Raw genomic sequence first — 23,811 nt, 5'->3', positions numbered from 1 at the left:
TTTTCGTGTACTGTAGTTTTTACGTTCGCGATCGCGATCGCGAGTTGAACTGAGTGAGAGTGAATCTGTGATCCCACTGCCGGAATTGGAATTGGAAGGTAGAACTGTTTGTGTAGCTGTCAGACAGAAAGGGCCGTTTCGAAGCAGATATTTTACTGACTGAGGATAAGTTAGAATTTTGTCAGAAATGGCGATCCTGCACGCATCTGAACGTAAGTTGACTCATTTATCATGTTCATTTTTGATGCAGAGTTTGTTCCACTGATAAATTAAATGTTGTGAATGTTTTGTTATGTCTTAATAAGACTCTTATGACTGTTTGATTTCAACTTTGACAGTATTCGGTAAAACTTAAACTTAAAATAAACATTATTTACATTTTAGAATTCGAGTTATAATTGTGGAATTTTGAACATTATTAAACATGATGAACTATAGATCTAGACCTAGATCTATGCACAATTAATTGGAAGCTTGAACTTTAAGTTTGAAGATGATCGAAGTTGAACTTCGGTTACTTGCTGTAGAGTCTAGGCCTAATCCTGTGCATTCTTTGTAGTCAACTTGTACTTGATTATGTACAGTACATATTCTTCAATATTTGCATGGGTATATCTGTAGGCCTATGTGGATACTCCTAGTGGAGTGGATACGTCACATTTACAGGACTGGATCACAAGGTCCGGGATTCGAGTCCCGCCGCGGCACTAATGTCCTTTGGCAAGACATCAATCTACATTTGCCACACTCGACCCAGGTGATGTAAATGGGTACCTGGCAGGAATGAATTCCTTGAAATGCTAGAGCGCTGTATTTTGTAATGGCAGCCATGCTAAAGCTGGGGTAATATTTGTAGAGCGCATTGGAGTGTCAAGTCTGACAGACATGAGCGCCATATAAGAACCCATTATTATTAACTGAGCATTGTGGCGTGTGCCTGTAATCCAGCTAACAATGGAAGTTACAAACTGATTCAGCCGAGGACTCAAAGGTTCGAAACTGAGTCACGTCTTTCGAAAATAATTAAAACAATTTTCGGGTATTATTACTTGTTTTTGGCTTCTCTTGAAATTTACGTGCACAGCGTTCATTTTTTAACAATGGAATTATTAACACCTGCAAAAAAGATATTGCTACTGTCCTGAAGTCTCAGTTACAGCAAGATGGTGATGTTTGAAGGTCGGTCCCCAGACGTAAATAATCATATCTGATTGATACACGTCTGTAAAAAGCCAATACACACACACAAATATTGTGTTTCCTTTCTTTTCTCTCCAGCCTACTACAGGTTTGTGGTCCTCTTTTTCAACTGCATGCTGACCTTTGGGACGTACTTCTGTTTTGACATGCCCAGTGTGTTGCAGGGGGTCTTCCAAGGGGTAAGCACTATGTAAAGCTATATAATGAGTGATAGAAGAATGGGTAAGCCAGGGCTTAAATTAGTCCAAGACTATGGCCGTGGATGCCCTTTTGATTGGCCTCAATGCCCCTCTCATTGGCCTTGGAGATTTTTTGTACCCTTTCCAATTCTTCCTATTTGTGCTGTAATATAGGAATGTGCCCTACAGAAAAGTGCCCTACAGAAAAGTGGCCTTGCCCTAAAAATATTGAAATTTAAGGCCTGGCAAGCATTTTGCTGAAGAAGATAAGAAAAAGGAGAACAGAGAGACAGAGAAAGAGATTACAACATAAATCACTTTTGTGAAGCATTTGTAACCAGGGACCCATTTCACAAATCCTTTTTTCAATGACAATTGACAAAAATCAGTGAAAAATCTGCTGATAGCCATTCAGAAGCAAGGAATTAACTAGCTTATAACAAAAACTGTAACTTGTCACTGTTGACAAGTTTTGTGAAATGGGGCCCAGATCTAATGATAGGTGATATAACCCTAGCCTTACTTTACCAAAAAAACTGCAGGGAATATCTTTACGGAACTTTACGGATTTACTCAATATAGGTCTTGTCTGAACACTTTATGCTTACCGTACTATAAAACACAGGTTTGTTCAAAGTACAGTCAAAATTGTCTATAGCGACCGCCCAAGAGAAACACAAAAAGTGTTCTTTGTAGACAGGTTCCTTTAGTACATGTTTCAATGAGAAACCTTTACAAAAGAAACAAAAAATGTGGTCTTTAAAGACAGGTGGTCACTTAAGCAGGTTTGACTGTAATATATTAATTTTGAACTTTCATATCCCTAGAAATAATGGGAAAAAATATGTTTGTATTATTACTCGGTTTTGGCTTCCCTTCTTGAGATTTACGTGCACAGCATTCATTTTTTGACACCTGCAAAATGATATTGCTACTGTTCTGTGGTCAGTGATGAAGTCTCGATTACAGCAAGAACAAGATCGATACTAGCAAATATTAATTCAGTTTCAAGTTCCAAGACCAAGGGATTTTTTTTATGGGATCTTCATAGAGAGGAAGCCATTATGTACTCTTTTTAAGTGTTTCGTTCAAGTGCCATCTAATTATAGTTTACTTTTTTTCCTTCATGTATGCTCTCAGAGCCTGGAGCATTTTTGCAAAATGAATACGGCACTTAATAGTCAGCAAACTAATTTCTACTGTTTCTACATCTTTGATTACTAAATGAGCTTGTACTTCAAAAAAACTTTGTTCAATTTAGATCTGGTGTGAACACTGTATGCTTACTATAAAACACAGGTGTTGTTCAAATATGAGTAATTTCTACTGTTTCTACATCCTTGATTACTAATTGAGCTTGTACATAGGCGTGTTATATGAGTGGAGGCCTGGAGAGTGGGATTTTTTTTTAAAGTACAGAATCTCCCATTGAGTTTCTACATGTGTTATGTCTCAATCAAAGTGGCAGATCACCTACTTCGTCTCTGTGACGAATTCCATGCCTACTTATTATTATTATTATTATTATTATACAAGAACATTGTTATAACAATCTCTTATTCTAACAAGGTGATTTAGCTGGCCCTGCTTTCTATTGTATCAAGTTGTTTTGTAGCCATGCAAAGTTTCGTTATAAGACGGTAATTGGAGCCAAGGAGTTTGCTTTGAAGATGTTCCACTTAATGTCTTCTTGGTTTCTCTTTCGCAGAACATTACATGTGTGAATGCGTCTCAACACTCAAACGAATCAGACTGTGAGGAGGGGTTGGGGATGTCCTACGTACAATACAACCTCCTCTATGCCATCTACGCTTGGACGTAAGTTGCCAGTGGTATGTTTGTCAGGGCCGGGGCATCTGGTGGTGGTTATTTTACCTGACAGCTAAGGAGGCAATAAATGCTTGGTAGTAAGCAACCAGAAGACCGACGGCTTTAGGTCCTCTCCGAGGGACCTGGTAATGAGGATTAATGCCTTACCAAAGGGCACTAGCGCAACGACTAGGTTTCGAACCCGGGTCACCGGATTACGAGACCACTGCTCTACCGACTGAGCTATCGCGCCTCGCGCATCTAGTCCACTGCTCGGACTGTTTACGTGTCCTGCGCCCAATCGGCTGAGAAAATAACACACCCTCAACGCTAAACCGGAAACGGTCCTTGTCTGTATTTTTGGGGGTCGCGCGATCTGTTTGGGATGCATAAGGGAGGAGGACATAGATGATTGAAGAATGAACAAAACAAATAAAAACAAGGAAAGAATCTGGACCAAGGAGGGGGGGGGGGGGGGGGGGGGGGAGGGGGGAATCCTGATATCCTCAGGGAGGGGTACATTCTAGTCATTCCTTTCTCATTTTGTTCCTATCTCATATTTTGTGTGGGTATTTTGGAATATTTTAATTCAGATTCATACTCATTAATTTATTTCATCTTGCAAACCAGAACATAAATGTTTTTTAAATGCAGTTTTGTAGTGAGGTGGTGTCATCATTTGATTTGAATTTTAGTTGTTCCTTTTATTTTTAAGCTGAATAAGATAATAATATAATATAGATCATGTAGGAGTGCTAAATACAAAACGTACCATAGCGCTTACAAAAGTACAGAAGTGAAAAAAAACATTAAAAACTAGTTTTTACAAAAACTTTTATTCTGTGTTAAATTTTGTATAATAATTTTGTCTACCGTATTGTAGAGTTTCAAAGACGTTGAAGCTGTATAACTTGCCATCTACATGTATATATACAGGCATATAATAATATAAATGAATGCAGTTATAATCTCACTGTATTTGTCACCCCCCACCCTCTCTCTCTCTCTCTCTATCTCCCTTTCTCTCTCTCTCTCTCTCTCTCTCTCTCTCTATCTCCCTTTCTACCTCTATCTCCCTTTCTCTCTCTCTCTCTCTCTCTCTCTCCCTTTCTCTTTGTCCTATTCTCACATTTCATATCACCAAGTACTATGTTTCTATTTGAATGTATTTGTGTGCTCTCACTTTCTGTATTTACGTTACACCTTTCTTTTCATTTCCTCTCATTTGTTTTGGTACCAGGAATGCTGTGGTTGTGATTGGTGCCGGATTCCTGATTGATAAACTTGGAAATCCTGGTGAGTGTTTCTCCTGAAAAAAACAGCCCATATCCAAAGACAAAGTGACCTACTTTTCACCCATGTGCTCTGTAATTGCCAACCAAAATATTGTATCACAGGATTAATTTACACATATGTGGTACAACATTTCCACCTACGGCACATAACCTAGGGTTTAAAGGGATACTTTAGTTTTGGTATAGAGGGCGCTACACAAAATAATTTTTTGGTGAGATAATAAAAAAAACTGAGTGTCAAATTTGAAAGAGCATACAATATAAATGACAAAATCATCTTTGTTTGATCAAAATCGGTTCAGAGACGGCTGAAATATCCATGAATATAACCATTATAATAAGAATAAGAGCAATAACCATGCACTTTAAAGGCATTTGCAGTCTTGAACAAGAACTCAACTGTCCCTTTAATTTTATTAAAGGGTTTAACCAACATATCCAGTAGTATGTTCAGAAAACTAGTAAAATCTGGTTTCTATTGATTTTCAGAATATCTCTCTTTGAGTTTTGGTGACTAGATTATTTATGATCTCACCTTGTTTTTTTTTTTTTTGGGAGGGTGGGGGGGGGGGGGGGGAATAGCTCAAAGACCAATTATGAAAAGTTAATGCGTACATCAACCTTATTTCTCTTGTAACATAAAAAAGTTAACTCTATTGTGACAAAGGATTAAGCATTATAGACAATACTTTAACAACTTTTTTGATAAATTTTTTCCCTCTCCTTCTCTCTCCCTCTCTTTCACCCTCTCCCACCCTCTCTCTCTCTCTCTCTATCTCTCTCTCACCCTCTCCCTCCACCTTTCTCTCCCTCCACCTCTCTCTCCCTCTCCCTCTACCCTCCCGCCATCTCTTTCTCTCTCTCTCTCTCCTCTTATTCTCTCTCCCTCTCCATCTCTTTCCATCTCTCTCTCTCTTCCTATCTCTCTCATTCTCTCATTAGTCGGTCTGTTCATATTCTCTAGTCTGTGCCTGTCGGGGTCCTGTATCTTTGCCCTGGGTGCCAGCCTCAAGGGAACGCCGGCCATGTTTCCCGTGATGCTCTTTGGGCGTCTCCTCTTTGGGTCTGGCAATGGGTCTCTTACGAGTGAGTACCCTGGGGCCTGGGGGGGGGGGGGGGGGTTCACAAAGATCCTAATTTGAACTCATCTCTAAGTTGGACTTGAATATTATGGAGAGCCATTTGTAGCCTTATAATGAAATATATTCAAAAGCAAAAATTCAAGTATTTTAGACTTTTCATAAATTCTACATCAAGAATATGAAATCTCCTTGGTAATAGAAAATATGAATCATTTGAATCAACATTTTATGCCTTTTAGAATAAGTTTTACAAAATATTTTCAAGGATGTTAATGGATTTCCATAATTGCTAAGTCCAACTTAGAGATAAATTCAACTTGGGATCTTTGTGAAACACCCCCTGGACTATCCTAGATGATGTCAAGTTTGGTTTTGAAAAAAAATGATCTGGCAGTCTTTATATAATTACACTATCAGGGAATATAGATACATGTACCATGGTTTCAATTGGGAGAATGCAGTAATATGGCTCATCGTTCATTTCCATTTAGTTAAAGTCTATTTAAAGTGTTGGGAGCCCCAAGTTTGCCAAAAATTTGATGGCAAACTTTCGTTTAAATTGTATTATAATATGAAAGAGGATGTCATTAAAAACACACTTCTGCAAAAAAAAAAAAAAAAAAAATTGAAGACAAATAATGATGAAAGAAGACATAATTTAGGTTTAAAAAAAAAACACCTAAATTCTGTATTCTTTCATCAATTTTGACTTCAAGCACATATATAAGGAGGCTTTTGTGGCTGCAGCCCAAAACTGTTTGTATTTTGTTTGTGGTTTAATGATTTTATCTAATTCCTTTTCAGGACTTCTCAATCAACACAAAAGAATAAAAATGGTCCTTTTAGGAATATCCACACATGGTTGTACCACAAATCTACTCTCAAACTATAATTTGTATAATGTAGAGTTATCTTTGAAAGTAGTGTACTTATAATCATACAATATAGAACTAAGTCATGTATAACTGTGCAAAATGCTAAACACACTCATAATTTATTGTGTGTTTTTTCATTCACAGTTGTCCAGAATAGAATTACCGCCTTCTGGTTCAAGAACAAAGAATTAGCTTTTGCTTTTGGTATAACGCTGACATTCTCAAGACTGGTAAGAATAATTATTACTTATTCAACAATTTAAAACAATTAATTCATTTACATCATGTAAATATTTTAGCATTAAATAGCATAGGATTAAATATGTGTACTTGGAAAATGCTGAGTGACTTTTCTGACAATTATTTGTTCGAGATTTGAATTTAAAGTAATTATCCCTGAATGAATTTGGGGTAAAACCATCCCATTTCACTTGTAAGTTTTGTAGTGATTTGGCACTAAAAGCTTTTCATAACCTCGTATCCATTATATCCTTTGTCATGCCAAAGCCTTGAAAGTTTAATCATGTGAGACTGTGAATTGAAATTGCTCCTATTTACAGGAAAACAAATAATCTTTTGAAATCCTTTCAAAAACAAATATTTCGGTAACTGTTGAAATGCTATGTGCATCAAAATGATCTGGCAATTAGTTCAATTCCTTTCAACCTTTATTAATGAAATTTCCTAAAGTTGCCTAATTAGTATACCTAATTATGTTTACATTGTATTCTTCTTTATCACTCCATGGGGAAGGTATGTAATATTTTTAATGGATCATATAAGTCATGAGTGTAAATAAAAACAAATTAATTTTATTTCATTTGAAAGAAACTTGAAGCAGCATCTTATATCTAAACCTATAACTGTTTTCAAACTTATGATTTTGTAATGATTATTTCCAATTGTATTACGTGCTATGAACGATGTCCCTGTCATGTATGTGTCTTTGTTAGCTTTGTTTGTATAAGTAAATATCTTAACTACTGTTCCGGGAACTATGCCTCCACAAGGCCATTCGGCTTTTTTTTTGTTCCCTATTTTCATTTTCTTATATTAATTTGTTTAAATTTGTATTTATTGGTATATAATGATCGACCAGCAGCACAAAGCTGAAAGGATCAATTTACAAAAAATAGAGTGATGTAAATTATTATATACATCTACAATAGTATAACAAAGCATACATGTAATAAGTAAATCAGTAACATAATGACAATACCAAGTAATTATTTTGCGTTCGTTCATATAATACATGTATGTGAAATATATTGCAAATGCTTATTATTGTATATATCTTTGTATAGTATAACAAAGCATAGTAAGTGAATCAGTAACCTAATGACAATACCAAGTAATTATTTTGCGTTCGTTCATATAATGCATGAAATATATTGCAAATGCTTATTATTGTATATATCTTTGTATTGGTTCTTTTGAAAATGGAAACGAATAAAACAAATCAAATTGAATTGAATTGAATGGAATTGAATTAGATGGAATGGAATGGAATTTAATTGAATTGAATTGAAATTAATTGGATTAATTGAATTGAATCTAAATGAATTGAATCAAATTTATAAACTCCACCATCCAGGGTAGCGTGCTGAATTTCTTCTTCACCAAGGAGTTTGAGGACGCCATGGGGTTGATGTGGACCCTCTGGGGTGGGGCGATCCTGTGCCTGACGGGCTTCCTCGCTGCCATAGTAACAAGTATAATGGATACCTCAGGAGTTAAGCAACTTGGAATGGTACATAAAAATAGTAATGATAAGATGATGTATTTATATATCGCATTTTCCATATACAGTCAAACCTGCTTAAGTGACCACTTGTCTACAAAGACCACATTTTTTGTTTCCCTTGAAAATGGTTACTCATTGAAACATGCACCAAAGGAACCTGTTCACAAAGACCACATTTCTGTAAAGACCACTTTACTTGTCTCCCTTGGGTGGTCTTTATAGACAGGTTTCACTGTATATGTATGTGTGTGTTGCATGTTGTCCATGGAGATTTGATTCTAGGACCATTACTTTTACCCTTTGAAAAGTTTCCCTTGGACAAGAACTTATTCTACCTTGCATGACTGTTAAATAGGACAACTATATGTGGACAACTTCTCTTTAAAACAAAATTACAAACAAAATCATTTATATTCAAATGGAATTATCACCCATGGGGTCACGCATTAAACATTGTGGCTCTAAAGGTCAGATTGCCTCCATTTAAATCTCTTGTACAATGTGAAGACCGTTTATTAAAATCTCTTGTAATTCGCCAGGAAATGAAAAAAATATCTCTGAATAGATGTGTGGGAAAAACAGGCGTTGCACGATGATGATGAATGTAATATCCACTTTTGTCTCGCATTTATTTCATGATAGGAAGACGAGGTGAAAGAAAACTCAAGAAAGTGAGACTTGTAATTGGCCAGGAAATGAAAAAAATATCTCTGAAGTGTGGGAAAAACAGGCGTTGCACGATGATGATGAATGTAATATCCAATTTTGTCTCGCATTTATTTCATGATAGGAAGACGAGGTGAAAGAAAACTCTAAGAAAGTGAGACCGAGAGATATTTTAGAATTCACTCTACCGTATTGGCTGTTGGCTCTTTCCATCATGTTCTTCTACAACGGTGTATTCCCATTTGTAGCTGATGCAAGGTAATCTTTGAAATTTTGTCAATACTTTAGTTTAAATGATGCTGCAGTCAGAAATGCCTTTTAATCTAAGTTCAATCTAAACAAACATTTTTAAATATCTAATAGCTTCACATTTTCAATTTTTTGTTTTTCATCGTTGACAATATATGTATTTAATTCACTAATATATTTACTTGTTTGCTGATGGTAATATGCTGATGATTTTCGTTTCCTTTTGTGCTTTATTTGTATTCTTTATGTGCTGTGTATTGTGCAAGACATTGGTTTTTCAATGCTATTTCCCAGGCACAATTTTACTATACATTATATCTTTGTATTTTTATTAAATCAATAAATTAAATTGGAATTGAGAAGATGGGGCTGAGTTGTTATGTCAGAAAATATACACTGCATGTTAAAACATCTCTGAAAATTTTTCTTGAAACAATAAAGGGTAACTATATAATATACTTTGTGAAAGTTTTGTTTCCCAATAGAACTTGTTTCATGGCAAATTTATCAAGAAAATAAAGGGTTAACTTGATGACTGCTAAAAACTCTTATTTTGCATAGGTTTCATACAGCGACCGTCCACTTCCTGTGAGCAATTGGTTTAAACTCTAAATATGGCACCACAATATTTTTATATTTTCAGGACAAAATGTTAAACCGACTACATGTTTTCTTGTTTATATACATGTGATTGTTGTCGTCCCGAACAAATGTAGTTTAATAATAACTAAAAAATACTGATTTTTTTCCCCCACCTTTATACCTTGCAAAGCACTGTGAAACCAATTTGTGTGGGAGCACTATATAAACGAACATACTATTATTATTTGCTCTCTCTTCTTGTCTCCTTCACAGTGATTTCATACAGCAGAAGTACGGTTATTCATCTAAATCTCCTGTCCCTGCCTACCTAGCCGGTGCCGTCTATGACGCGTCTCTCGTCCTCTCTCCTTTTCTGGGTGTCCTCATAGTAAGTGTGATTGAACAGCTTTTACATGGAATAATATACCTTGTTACAGTGTATATACCTCACTTAAGAAATCCAGCCATCTGAATGGTCAAAGTTGGAGTCGTGGTTTTAGCCATTCCCGTAGAGAAACAAATAATGCCCTAACCGATCAATAGTCCAAGAGTGGGATCCCTCAAAGTTCTGGTTACCGGGAAAATAATAAAATTTTGCTGCGATACCCATTGGTTTACGTGTTAAAATGTTCTTTGAGCAAGCGGACACCATACAGTGCTTTTTGTCTGCGATTCACAACTGATCGAAAATTTCAGTCCTTTTTCCGGCAAAGATAAACAGACAGTGTCTCAGATTTTCTGTGATGTTTTAATCAATCTTTACTCAATAAAAGGATAAGGTAAGAATTCTTGTTAGATTTTTGTTTCAATTCGGCATATAAAAGACATATCGACTGCTTTAATATTCGAGGTCTGGCTCCATCCAGGCGCGCCTCAGGGTAATGGCAGGATCTGCGCGAGTTCCAGAGAGCATATAAAACCAGCCAGGCCTCTCAAAGCAGTCGATATCTCTATAATGTTGAGCTTAAAGGCATCGTTTATCAATGTTAAATCTGAGATGCATGGCCCTACGTGTTATCAGTGTCTGTGATATTGTGTAATATTGAAGCCCTAAAAAAAAATGCGCTTCAAAATGATCATGAAGTGCCTCAAAAAGTAAAATCTTTGAGTGACCGGTTTTACCATACTCATTTCCCCTAAAAAACTGTAGTGTTATGAAAACCGTTGGGAAAACGCAAAAATTGATTTTGAGTTCCAATCTTAAATATCTTGATGATAAGACAGGCTTTTAAAAGTCATGGGATTCCTGACTGACCTAAAGGTTTATAATTATCATTGTAGCATGAGCTAAATCCAGGATTTTGTTTCAGAATCTGAGGCAAAGTTACCCAATCCCTTTCAAGTATAACAACAATATTTGCCCCTCTGCATCGATCGTCTTGTTATGAAGTTTCTTCATTTTTTCTCCATATTGTTGTATGCGTAGCGGGGCGGACATTTAAAGAATTTTTTGAATAACAGATATTTGATGATTGTTGTGATATCACAGTTGTCTTTATTTGAAATCCTATATTTTCTTTTTGAGAATAGTAAAAGGTATTATGTATTGTTTATTCTTTTTGTTTCTAGGATCAGTTTGGAATGAGAGGGATACTTGCTCTAACATGTGCCATAGCGACCCTGCCTGTCTTTGGTCTCTTGGCCTTCACCACAGTGTTTCCTCTGGTCTCTACCCTATGGTTGGGGGTCACGTACTCATTCGCTGCGGTAAGAATCCTTCCATTTCACATGCCACACAAATAATCTCCCTGTGCCACATTGCATTTATTATGGGATAGATTTATATTTTATTCAACTGTTTCCAGTGCAATATTATACAAATGTTTACTGCTTTGAGGGGCACAGTAAATACTATGGGCCAAGGTGAGCTTGGAATTGTGCTATGCCCGGAGATGACAGTCGAAGTGCATAGCATCTTCCTTGACTTCCAGAAAGCTTTCGACCGAGTACCTCATCGCCACTTGCAGACCAAGCTCGAGCATTATGGCATAAGAGGAGACACATTACATTGGACTATGTCGCTACTTTCCAACAGGCAGCAAGCAGTTGTCAAGGGCTCCCGGTCATCTTGGGTGCCTGTTACCTCTGGGGTACCTCAAGGTTCAGTGATCGGACCAGCCCTCTTTTTGCTGTACATCAACGACATCACTGCAAATATCCAGTCCAAGATGCGCCTTTTTGCTGACGATAGTGTGATCTACAGAGAAATTCACACTAAGAATGACACCTCCATCCTTCAGCAAGACCTTCAAACCTTGTCTGACTGGTCAGCGAAATGGTTCATGGCTTTCAATGTCAAGAAGTGCGCTTCCCTTACCATCACGAGGAAAAGAACACCAATACAGCATGACTACCGGATTTCCAACGAGATAATACCCAGGATAGACAAGTTCAAGTATCTCGGGGTAACTGTAACCAAGGACCTTCGCTGGAATACACACTGCCAACTCCTACTGAACAAGGCCAACAAAACCCTTGGGTTGCTGCGTAGAACCCTGTCACCATGCACCAAGGATGTGAAGTCAAGAGCATACACAGCCCTGGTTCGACCGCAGCTAGAGTATGGCGCTGAAGCCTGGAACCCCCACACTTCTGGTGCTGCCGAAGGTCTGGAAAGGGTACAGAAAACAGCTGCTCGTTTTGTCTTCCGCGACTACCGAAGATCCACGTCAGCTACAGGGCTTGTGTCCCAGTTGGGATGGGATAAACTGCACACACGCCGTCTTCTAGCACAAAGCACCATGCTCTTTAAAATACACCACCAGCTAGTCAACATTTGTCTTCCTCACCTCATAACCAAAGCTACATACATCAGCAGAAGAGACCACACACTCAAGCTCTCTGTTTCTGAGGCAACAATAGACTCCTACAAATACTCATTTTACCCCCGCACCATTCGCATCTGGAATCAACTACCATTCACTGCAGTTACTGCCCCAACAGTTGCTGCTTTCCAGATGACCGCCCTCCCTGTCATCAGAGGGTTGGAACCTCCTGTAGGTTCCAGAATGCTGTAAACCATATAGCAGCATGATTTTTTGTTGTCTGCACCTTCACCTGCTGTCACAACACATCCCATCCCAGTATAGCTTGGAAAAGCTGCTTCAGGGATTACCTCATCAAGTATCAAGCACAGTTGCGAGATCACCGAGGGCCATGGTTTTTAATGTGACGCAAAAAGAAGCAGTCAACCTTTGTTTTATATACCGCATCCTTCGTTAGCTCAAAAATTGATTCTCATCGATCGCTCTTTCGAAATTTCGTTCGGTGTACATGTACTGGTATGATATGGTGCCTGCCACGCGCCCGCGTATCTAAATTGCCATAATACTATGCCCGGTCAATATTTTTCACTATACTGCCCGGCAGTTCGTAGTGAATTTCATGCCCGCAAATTTGACCAATCAGAGGCCTAGAATCTAGACATACATGTACGGTATATAATAATCCATACCGGTGTTATAAGGATTGTCATGGACCTAATCGAGACCGGATATTTGAAAAGCGATAGTGTTGCACCAAGCAATTCTTCCGTCAATTGGCGCCTATTTTTTTGTTGAAAAATGGCATGCGTTGCAAACGAGCAACTGTGGACAGATGCGAAAAAAGCAAGCAAAGTGTTAAATCAAAATAACCCTTCTTTAATATACAAAACAACTTGCCGGAGTCACCTTGGATAGCCTAGCAAAATTTAATGGCACAGAAAGATGCTTCCTGAATGCAAAAGGCATAATTGTTGGTGATATCACTGAAGTAAATTTTGTAATTAAGATTACCAAATTATAGTTTTGATATTACTTATCCTAATGAAGGTCATAGTGGTATTTTACCAGCTCCTTTTCCAAATGAGACGTTCTACCCTTTTCCATAAAATGATAATTTTCTATAAGTATGCGTTTTGCCAATACATTAAGCTACCTTTCTTAGTATTTGCATATTATTTGGCACCAAGTACAAAATGAAAGCTGTTCAAAAAGCTATGCACAAAGCAAATACCGGTACTATACCTACCTGGCTACCTGGCTGCCGCCGTCAGTTGCTGGCGATTGGCGACCACATCTGCACATAAATATAAACCCAATTTCAAACCTAACCATAGGCATAACTTTATACTTTTTACGAAATGAAGCCCAGAGCAATTGCCCAGTAAATGTCAGGTCATCTAGGTTTGACCTTATCTGGTATTTTGTTCATCCCAATCTCAGGCAAGTCTATGGCCCTCCATACCTCTGGTGGTTTCTCAGTCTACCGTCGGCACGGCGATGGGCATCACAACATCCATCCAAATGGTTGGCATCGGTATATCCAACGTCGTCATCGGTGCGATCCTCGGCGACGCAAATAAGTAAGTTCTCCATTTGAAAAGAAGTGGGCAATTCCAGCATAACGGACACGACATTCAGATTTTTTGTTGTTGGTGGTTATTAAGACAGTTTTAAACAAAATGAAGAGTCCTGAAGCATATTTCAGTCAGTGATTCAGACACATTTCAAATATCATCCACATATTGAATTAGTTGAAGAGAAAATGGACTCTCTGCTTTGCTACTGTAACGGACAGGACACAAAATGAACCAGAAACTTATATTCACTTTAATTCAGTTTGTGATTTTGGGGGGTTTCAATTAAATCTTTTTTTTTTTTAGGTATTAACAGTATAATCATACTCTTAACATACTCTAAACACAATGTAAAACAATTGGATTATACATTTCCTTGTAATAGCTAAAAATGTAGCAAAACGGATATGACAGATCAAGATTAATGGATGTAACACTTATGTCCGCTTTTTATAAACCCCTATAACTTTGCTTTAACACTTTCAATAGGCCTGTCCTCATCAGCTGGAGTTTGCGAAATAACGCGCTATTTTCAGACTCGTGCCTAAATGTAGTCCAATCCTGCTGATATACCTGCTCAAAGTGAAGAGGAGGCGCAATAGCTCAGTTGGATGCGCTAGTGACCTTTGGTAAGGCATTAATCCTTATTACCAGGTTCCTCGGAGAGGACCTAAAACCGTCATTGCATTGCAAATTCTGTTGTGAAAGATGGCTGTTTAAATGCCTTTTCTTACCACGTTCCCCTCTATTTATGTATTTCAGACAAACCACTGAAGAGACGTTGCATAAATGGACCCTTACAATGATCTACCTTTTTGCCAATATTGGTGCCTGTGTCGTCACAACTATACTTCTAAATATTGCAGATTCAAGGAGGGTAAGTTGAGCCTTATCTAATGTTTGATTTGTTGTGTGGAAAACAAACCCCTTAAGGCCAAACTTCTTCTATATCGGTAATTTATTGTTTCTAATGCCAAGTGAACAATACAGATAAGAGCATGAAACATACACTGCATAAAGGGATCCGGTAACTTTGTCCCAGATTCTGAAACAAAATCCTGGATTAAGCTCATTCTGCAATGATAATTATAAACCTTTAGGTCAGTCAGGAACCCCATGACTTTTACAAGTAGATCGCCTGTCATATTATCAAGATATTTTGTTTTCCTAACACTACAGTCTACTGGGGAAAACGAGTATGGTAGAACCGGTCACTCAAAGATCTTTACTTTTTTGAGGCACTTCTTGATCATTTTGAAGCGCAATTTTTTTAGGGCTTCGATATTACACCATATCAGAGACACTGATAACAGGTAGGACCGTGCACCTCAGATTAAACATTGTTAAACGATGCCTTTAGCTATAAAGTGAGAAGCTATGTAGCTTCTTTCCACTTTTTACCTTTTAAGGGTACTGAAGTGTGTTTCTCTTCACATTTTTGTAGCACGCATCTACCCCGTGAATGAGCCTTAAAAATATTTTTACAAGCATTGCTTCTTTTTGGTTTCCCCATATTTCACGTTATGTTAATTACAAACAAATTGTTGATTATGTAATATTTTATTGTACTTTAGTCTTCAATTTATTCATTTAATTGCATTTCGTTTTTGAATGTATTGTTTGTACAATTACTTGCGCAAATTTATTTGTGAAATATGGAAATAAATTCAAATCAAATCAAATCAATCTTTGTCTCCTAGGGGCGTGTCCTGAATCAGAGCAAAAATCAGCGTCTAGCCGTGGCTCATCAAAGACTGCAGGAGGAGATAGATGATGGGAACGAACCGATCACAGACTACGTGGATTCCTTTGAGCCTGACCCACTTCTGATTCCTCCTAGAGGCACCATTAATAGGAAGATATGAAGCTACGTTAGAGGTGGATGATGGGTTATGTTGGGGTCAAGTCTTGGTGTGCGTTCATAGGCTTTTTTGTAAAGAAAGAATCTGGAACTGAAATACTCACTGAAAATGCCGTTTGGAAACACTCTTTCACTTCTGAACGCAGGCTTAAGCCTTTATGTTTAGTTCCAAATTCTGTTGTTGTTTTAAGTTGGCTGGATCATGGCCTTTTGTGCTAAATATCAAACAAAAATCTTTTGAGGGTCTTAATGTTTGTCTACAATTAAAATATTTCAAAATCTATCCGATATTATATATTTCAATTATATGAAATAGCTTATGTTTATTTTATATTTTATATACTTCAATATTATAAAATAGCATCTAGAGTCTAAACTATTTTGGTTTGTAGACTAACGTTCCAGCCCTCAATAGAAGATAACCATGCACTGGGATGTCTTTGAAAGAATGTTTGTGACTGCAATTCCACATTTTCACAAGATGGCAGAATGCCTTAGTTTTTGCAAAATAGTCTTTCATAACACATCGTTTTTAAAATCATGTTTAAAACCTCATGGATGCAAGCTTGTTATAAACTAGATGTGTTCAAAAACCCTGATTCTGGTATGAAAAATGTGAACAAACAAACAACAACAACAACTTATGCAATCTTGGATTGGCTGTGGCCAGAGCTTCAATCAGTGCAGAATTCATTGTTCCATCTAAACACTGAATAGCCATCATGATGACACCATTTGCCTACATGTGAAGAGGAGCAGACTATGCAGCATCTCCTAGCCTGCCCACATCTACCAGGCCCCTGCACGCAAGTGTGACAATATCTTGTGTTTATGAGACTTACAAGTTATAACACTGTACTGCCTATTCAGATAGAGGGCGCTGGACGACTAAATAAAGATAGACGCTTTAAGTCAGACATCTTTGTGGGTCAGGTCATTGATTGGCTGTAGAACTTCTGTGCGATGTGGTAAATAAGATCTGGAAGCACTGACCCCCTGCACGATGCAATGCATCCAACACTGGATTAGGACAATCTTAGCAAGAGGGTCATTCCATGTCAAATCACCCAAAAAATCTGAAAATCTTAACCCGACCATTTTTGATTTTGATGAAACTTAGTATATTTGTTGAGTGTGATCTCACAGCACCAAATCCAAAATTTTAGGTCAATCGGGTGAGGGGTTTGGGAGATACGGCCCACCAAATTTTGAGATTTTTTCAAAAATGGGGGTGGCGGGCCTACCTTTGAACCCTTGTATCTCGGGACCTAATGGGTCATTCTTCACAAAATTTGTATTGTTTTAAAGGGTATTCAATAAGGATTCCAAATCTGCCGCCATTTTGAAGATTCGTACATGTTGGGGTACTTTGACCTCTTGACCTCAGATTTGACCTTGAAATTGACCTTGTGGATCACGTAACTTTGACAACATTTTTCATGAAATGTAATCTCTGACATGTTCACTAAAACATATTAAAGTTTCAGAGATATAATATTTTTTGTTTTGGAGTAATAAGGATTGAAAGTATCCATGCTCACAGATATTCACAATAAACCCTATTATAATGTATACAATACATGCAATATGCACAGTACAACATACATCTTCCACATGTTTTTTTGTTTTAGTCACATCCATCCTAAATGTCAGCAGTACTTGAATAGAAATAAAATGACAAGTTCATATAGGCCTAAAGGGTTAACAGGATGTATGGCTTTAGACCTCTGAGTCGGTTCTAGGATAATTACCCCCTGGAAAATTCACCCCCTGAAAACTACCCTCTAAGGACAATTACCCCAGAGGTCAATTACCCCCCCCCCCCCCCCCTATTCGTTAAAGTGGAAGTCCAAACTGATAATAAGGTGGTTATAATCAAAGCAGATTTATTTTTTGGGGTATATTATTCTTGAGGGGTAATTTTCCCGGGGGGGGGGGGGGGGGGGGGGGGGTAATTGTCCTAGGGGGAAATTGTCCGGGTGTTGATTGTCCTTGGGGGGGGGGGGGGACAGATTGTCCTAGGAGGTAATTTTCTGAGGGGTAATAATCCTCTGGGTGTGATAGTCCTTGGGGGTAATTGTCCTCAGGGGGGGGGGGGGAATTTCCTGAGGGTTAATTTTCCAGGGGGGTAATTATCCTAGAACCGACTCAGAGGCCTAAAGCCATACATCCTGTTAACCCTTTAGGCCTATATGAACTTGTGATTTTATTTCTATTCAAGTACTACTGACATTTAGGATGGATATGCCTAAAACAAAAAAGCATGTGGAAGATGTACATGTTGTACTGTGCATATTGCATGTATTGTATACATTATAATAGGGTTTATTGTGAATATCTGTGAGCATGAATACTTTCAATCCTTATTGCTCCTAAACAAAAAATATTATATCTCTGAAACTTTTACATGTTTTAGTGTACATGTCAGAGATTACATTTCATGAAAAATGTTGTCAAAATTACGTGATCCACAAGGTCAATTTCAAGGTCAAATCTGAGGTCAAGAGGTCAAAGTACCCCAACATGTACGAATCTTCAAAATGGCAGCAGAATTGGAATCCTTATTGAATACCCTTTCCAACAATACAAATTTTGTGAAGATTGACCCATTAGGTCCCGAGATACAAGGGTTCAAAGGTAGGCCCGCCACCCCCATTTTTGAAAAAATCTCAAAATTTGGTGGGCCGTATCTCCCAAACCCCTCACCCGATTGACCTAAAATTTTGGATTTGGTGCTGTGAGATCACACTCAACAAGTACACTAAGTTTCATCAAAATCAAAAATGGTCGGGTTAAAACCATTGGGTGATTTGACATGGAATGACCCAAGAGTGAACATTGTGGCCTAGTGACTCGAGAAGAAGACTGAATAGCCAGGTTTGATGAATAAAGTGCTATAAAAAATCCAAACTGAACATGCCTTCCTTGTTTTATACATCAGAGCCCTGTCTTCTAAAGATTTTGCAATTGATTTAAATGCAAGATGATTATAGTAACTTTGCGATTCATCCGGGGACCCGTGATTGGGACGCATTGACCACAAGTCTTTTAGTCAGTCCAAAAGTTACGATTTGTTGTGTGAGGAGATGTAACTCTCTTTTGTAAGTCCGGGGCCAGGTAAAATGCTTTATAGTCAAACTGCTGTAGTACCCCCCCCCCCCCAGTATAGAAAGACCACCTGCCTATAAAGACCACATTTTTCGTCATCTCCCTTGAAGAGTAAATTACATTGAAGAAGAAATTAAAGGAACCTGTACATAAAGACCACCTGCCTATACAGATGGCTTTTCTGGTCTTGTCCCTTGGGTGGTCTGTATATACGGGTTTCACTATTTGTATGTTATTCACGTATAATGGAAGAATCCATTCAATGCATGTTTGTCACTTTCCCAATTATCTGTACAAATTTTGTTCTGTAATTGCCCATTTAAAAAAATAAAAATGAAATGATAGCTGAATGCTCATTCCAATTCTCACTAATTATTCTACCTATTGCCAAATTCTGATTTAAACTCTAACAATTACAAGAAAGCGAGTGGTACTATAAAAATCAAGTATTATTCTTAATATAATTATTGTGACATTATATGTACATATATGTAACAACTAACAACTGTTAATGAATTGTACTCTGATTCAATTTTATACAGAGTAGGGGGTACAGAGTAGCAATACAGTATTAATTTTTATTTTATTTTCTTGTGTAGTCACAATGAAATATATATTTTCTTTCTTGTGCAGTAACTATTCTATATCAAACTTTATTTGACATGTATATCAAGCTCTTGCCTATTTGAAGAAGAAAAAACATGAATTTAAAAGTAAATTTGTTTGTCAGATGAGCGCAGAAAATTGTGCCTATTGCCTTTTTGAATGACATGGAAATGGAACAATATGCATTCCACTTTTGGGTATGAAGTTTTAGGACAATTTATATTATTGACTTACTCTATATGATATTATATGTTAATATAATATAATATGAGATTGTGTGATACTCTCGCAACACCAGTACTGAAGTAAAATCATTAACCTTAATATCTTTCTAAATTAGCTTTTCAAGGCATTATGAAATGGATTTGTTTAGACTCGCATGCAAGGCCACTATCTCAACCATAAATGGTACTAGCTCTCAGAATCCGGCAATATTTTGTTAAATCTTGAATGGATCGAGAATGTTTTTGGTCCAGACCCTTGCCAACTGTCACCATCTCAAAGACAACATTTAAATATCATGGCCCTGTTTCATAAAACTTGTTATCAATATCAAATGCTAAATTTCTATGACAAATTTGCTCTTGGCCAATCAAATGCCTTGCTTTCAGTAGCTTATAACAGTTATCAGAACTTGTTATTGATAATGAGTTTTATGAAACAGTGCCCTGGAGCTCTTGCAGCTCAGTATACAGACATTCGAACCTGTCTTAGTGGCCACTTCTCCTTTAAAGCTAACCTGTGTGTACTGGTCACCTACATGTATATCGCTTCCCACTTGGAGAAAACACATAATGAAGGGACCTTGTCACCTGGCTGGCAGAAGGGCGTTTACTCGAACTTCAGGTAAAAAATGAAGCGTTAAGCAGAAGGGCGTTAGCACTAAATCGCCTCTAACTTTTATAAAACTGACTTATTTCTGAAAAAAAAAATTGTGGCCGTGTTCTACTATAACATTTCTATTACTCTTTTAAGTTTGAAATCAATTTTCATGACGGGAAGAAGTTTAGATATAAAACAAATCTTTAAATGTGTATAATTCGAACAGTAGTTTTTGAGTCGCTCGCGCGCTAACGCCCTTCTGCCAGCCGGTCGATGAACTGTCTAGAAAGGGAACTTGTCTACAGTGGTCACTTTTTGCGTTTCCCCATTGGTGACCTTCTAGACAGGTTCTTCATCACAGGGAAGCAGAGGAGGTATCCACAATAGACAGGTGACCTTTCTTTCCAGGTGGCCACTAAGACAGTTTTTAATTGTATGTGAGGTTTTCTTTTTTAGTTCATAAACAAAAAATTATTTTGAATTGATCATATGCTTGGCAGACAGGTCTGATTTGTAGATATATATAAGAATTTAATTGTTCATCCCATCCATGATAATATGTGTCAGTTATCCATTCTTAGCTCCACTTCGACTCTTATTGTGTCTATCGAAATATAACTGTATTATCATTATATATGTTTATGTATAAGTGTATTATCAATGCAAATGTTTTATGTTATCTATGGTTCATTACTTGTAAAAAGGGCTGAAGTAATCTTCCACTATCGTATTAGTTTATCCTATGGTTCACAGTCACATTCAAAATTGACAAACAGCCTACAACATTATGAATAAAACGACGATATACTTAACTATTTGTTCATAATTGCATATTTCTAGCAACAACAAATATAAAATATGCCTGAACCATTTGTATCATGCAATTTGTTACATCTTGGTCTGTCTACTGTGATAAGCTCACATGGGTTTGTTACAATCAAAGATACCATTGTAGAGGTGTTGTGGTCTAGTGGATAAGCAACCAGACTCCAGATCACAAGGTACATGTACGGGGTTCAAATCCCAGCCCGGCTCTAACGTCCTTTGGCAAGACATTATCTTCATTTGCCACTCTCCACCCAGGTGTTAAATGGGTACCCCTGTAGGATGCGAAAGTTAATGTAGTTTGCTCAGCATTGTGAGCGTCTGTAAAATGACTCCTTGCTGGAATGCTCCCCAGGGAGTGGATAATGTGCACACATTGTGTGCAGGCAAGCCTGAATCCGATGCCCAGGGTAATAATATATCTTTAAAGCACTTAGAGACATTGTTGATTTATTAAGCGCTATATAAAAATATAAAAGCGGAATAATATTATTTATGTTTTGAGCTTCCCCACAAGTACATGTAGGTCTTGAACACAATGTTGTGTGGATCTTTTCTATATATGAACGGTATGGTGATTATTTTTTTCTCTAGCTAGCACTGAAATATGCAATGAAACAATCACATACAAAATGCACTTACGTTTTTTTCTAGAATCGTTAGAACTGTGTATGCCTGTATATATTCTTTAGATTGGTGACTGTCAACAGCATCATTCACTATACAATATCTTTTGGTATATTGTATTTATTTTATGTTTCGGAATGTAGGCCCATGATGGCATTATTTTAGGTAATTTCTTTGTACTATGTGAAGATCCATTTCAGCTTAACTGCATGATATCCCACCATGCATCAGTATGAGGGTTGGGGTCAGGGTTTGGGGTCAGAGTTAGGGTTGGGGTTAGGATCGGGGTCAGAGTTAGGGTTGGGGTCAGGGTCGGGTCAGAGTTAGGGTTGGGGTTAGGATCGGGGTCAGAGTTAGGGTTGGGGTTAGGGTTACTTGTGTGGTTGGGTATTCTACTGTTATTCTGTAGTGTCCATCAAAGCTCTTTCCCTAGCCCCCAGTCCCCTTTGCTTTGGGGGTTAATTGTCATATGTTGATGTGTATAACTACAGAGTGTGTATTAAAGCAGTCTTAAATTGGACTGAATAAGGGAAGATTATGGGTTTGAGCAATGGAATGACACTTGTATTGTTCAGCAAGATATTTTATTTACAATTGCTTCTCTTAATCCAGGTATATAATGAATATCTAGGGCAAGTAGGATAGATCTTGTATTGTAGTTTGGTAACACACTTGTCCTATGCTAAATTGGTCCTTTATGCCAACTTACACATGGTAGTTATTTCCATAGGTGGTGTCAGACAGAGGCCAATTATCTAGATAATTGCTGTCTGTCATAAATTATTCCTCAGAAAATCCTACAAAGAACCAAGAAAATTGTCCCTTATCAAGATCCATCTTGAATTATCTAGATGGCTATTATCTAGGTAATTCAAGATGGATCGGGAAAATTGTATCTGACACCACCTCATATATTGCATAATGATAACGTGTCATAATATGTTGGCCCTATATGTATCCAAGTTTGAATTTTACAATGTTAAATGTTTCTGATCAATTACAGATTAAAGGCAATGGCTGAATTGTAATATTGGTGAATAATTGTATTATGAAGGAACTGCCTTTTAACAACTGCATTTAATAAAAGTTTGCATATAAATTGAACAGTCCTGTAACTTGTCATTTAAATTGGCTTTTCAAATCAGTGCTTGGTTTTCGGACGTTCGGCAGAAGCCTGCCTGGCTCTAAAGTTGATAGTCATAGTTTTTCTTGAGCTCAAAATGAGCTAAAAAATCTTGACGTTTATGAATTAATAATAAATTGAGCCAATTCAGTCCCCCCCCCCCTTCCCGCCCAAAGCGCGGAAACTTGTTGTTTAATGATTAGAGAAAGAAGACGATATATTGTACTGTACGTTTTGACTCTTAATCCTTGTCTTGAATTCAGTTTTCTCCCTCCCGCGTTTCATTAAATTATTAGAGAAAGAAGATGATTCGTTGCACCGACTATTTATCATTGTCTGAATTTTCAAAAATGTTTCTTTGTCCGATAATAAGTCACAGTTCGTAGGGAAAAAAATTGCCGACCGACCGACATATATCTCACTGACTTCAAACTTCCGCATTAATATATATATCACGAGGATCGAGCAAGAATACTGACACAGCGCGGACCCGACACAGCAACATAATTATCTATGCGTATCTTTCTTCCCCCCCCCCCCCAACGTGGTGACTCCTACCCAACCTACCCTCTCCTACCCTCTCTCTTTTACTCCCACCCTCTTCTCTCAGACTCTTACCCCCCTCTCTCTCCTCTATTTCATCTCCCGTATCTTTTGTTTCCTTTTTCTCTTCTTTTTTTCCTTTTCTTTACTCTTTTTTTCTTTTTCTTTCTTATCTTCTCTTTCCTTTCTTTTTTTTTCTTTTCCTTGTCTTATTTTCTTTCTTCCCCCTTACCCTCTCATTTCCCCCCTCCCCCTTTTCTCATTTTCCCGATAGCA

General features: G+C 37.5%; 1 protein-coding gene across 1 annotated transcript; it reads left to right on the top strand.

Moving 5' to 3' along the window:
• On the top strand, positions 1–16,153 carry LOC581192 (major facilitator superfamily domain-containing protein 1). Its single transcript, XM_030996487.1, has 13 exons — positions 1–212; positions 1,279–1,379; positions 3,088–3,197; positions 4,429–4,484; positions 5,426–5,569; positions 6,585–6,670; positions 8,035–8,190; positions 8,975–9,108; positions 9,955–10,069; positions 11,251–11,388; positions 13,887–14,026; positions 14,783–14,897; positions 15,721–16,153. Exons 1-13 carry the CDS (start codon positions 188–190, stop codon positions 15,883–15,885), a joined length of 1,485 nt encoding a protein of 494 aa, XP_030852347.1. The 5' UTR covers positions 1–187; the 3' UTR covers positions 15,886–16,153.
• The last annotated feature ends 7,658 nt before the right edge of the window (positions 16,154–23,811 follow it).

The sequence above is a fragment of the Strongylocentrotus purpuratus genome, unplaced genomic scaffold, assembly GCF_000002235.5.
Source record: "Strongylocentrotus purpuratus isolate Spur 01 unplaced genomic scaffold, Spur_5.0 spur5_scaffold_3, whole genome shotgun sequence".
NCBI classification, from domain to species: Eukaryota; Metazoa; Echinodermata; class Echinoidea; order Camarodonta; family Strongylocentrotidae; genus Strongylocentrotus; species Strongylocentrotus purpuratus.
Note: the sequence above shows the minus strand (reverse complement) of the source record. Positions and strands in the feature narration are given on the sequence as shown.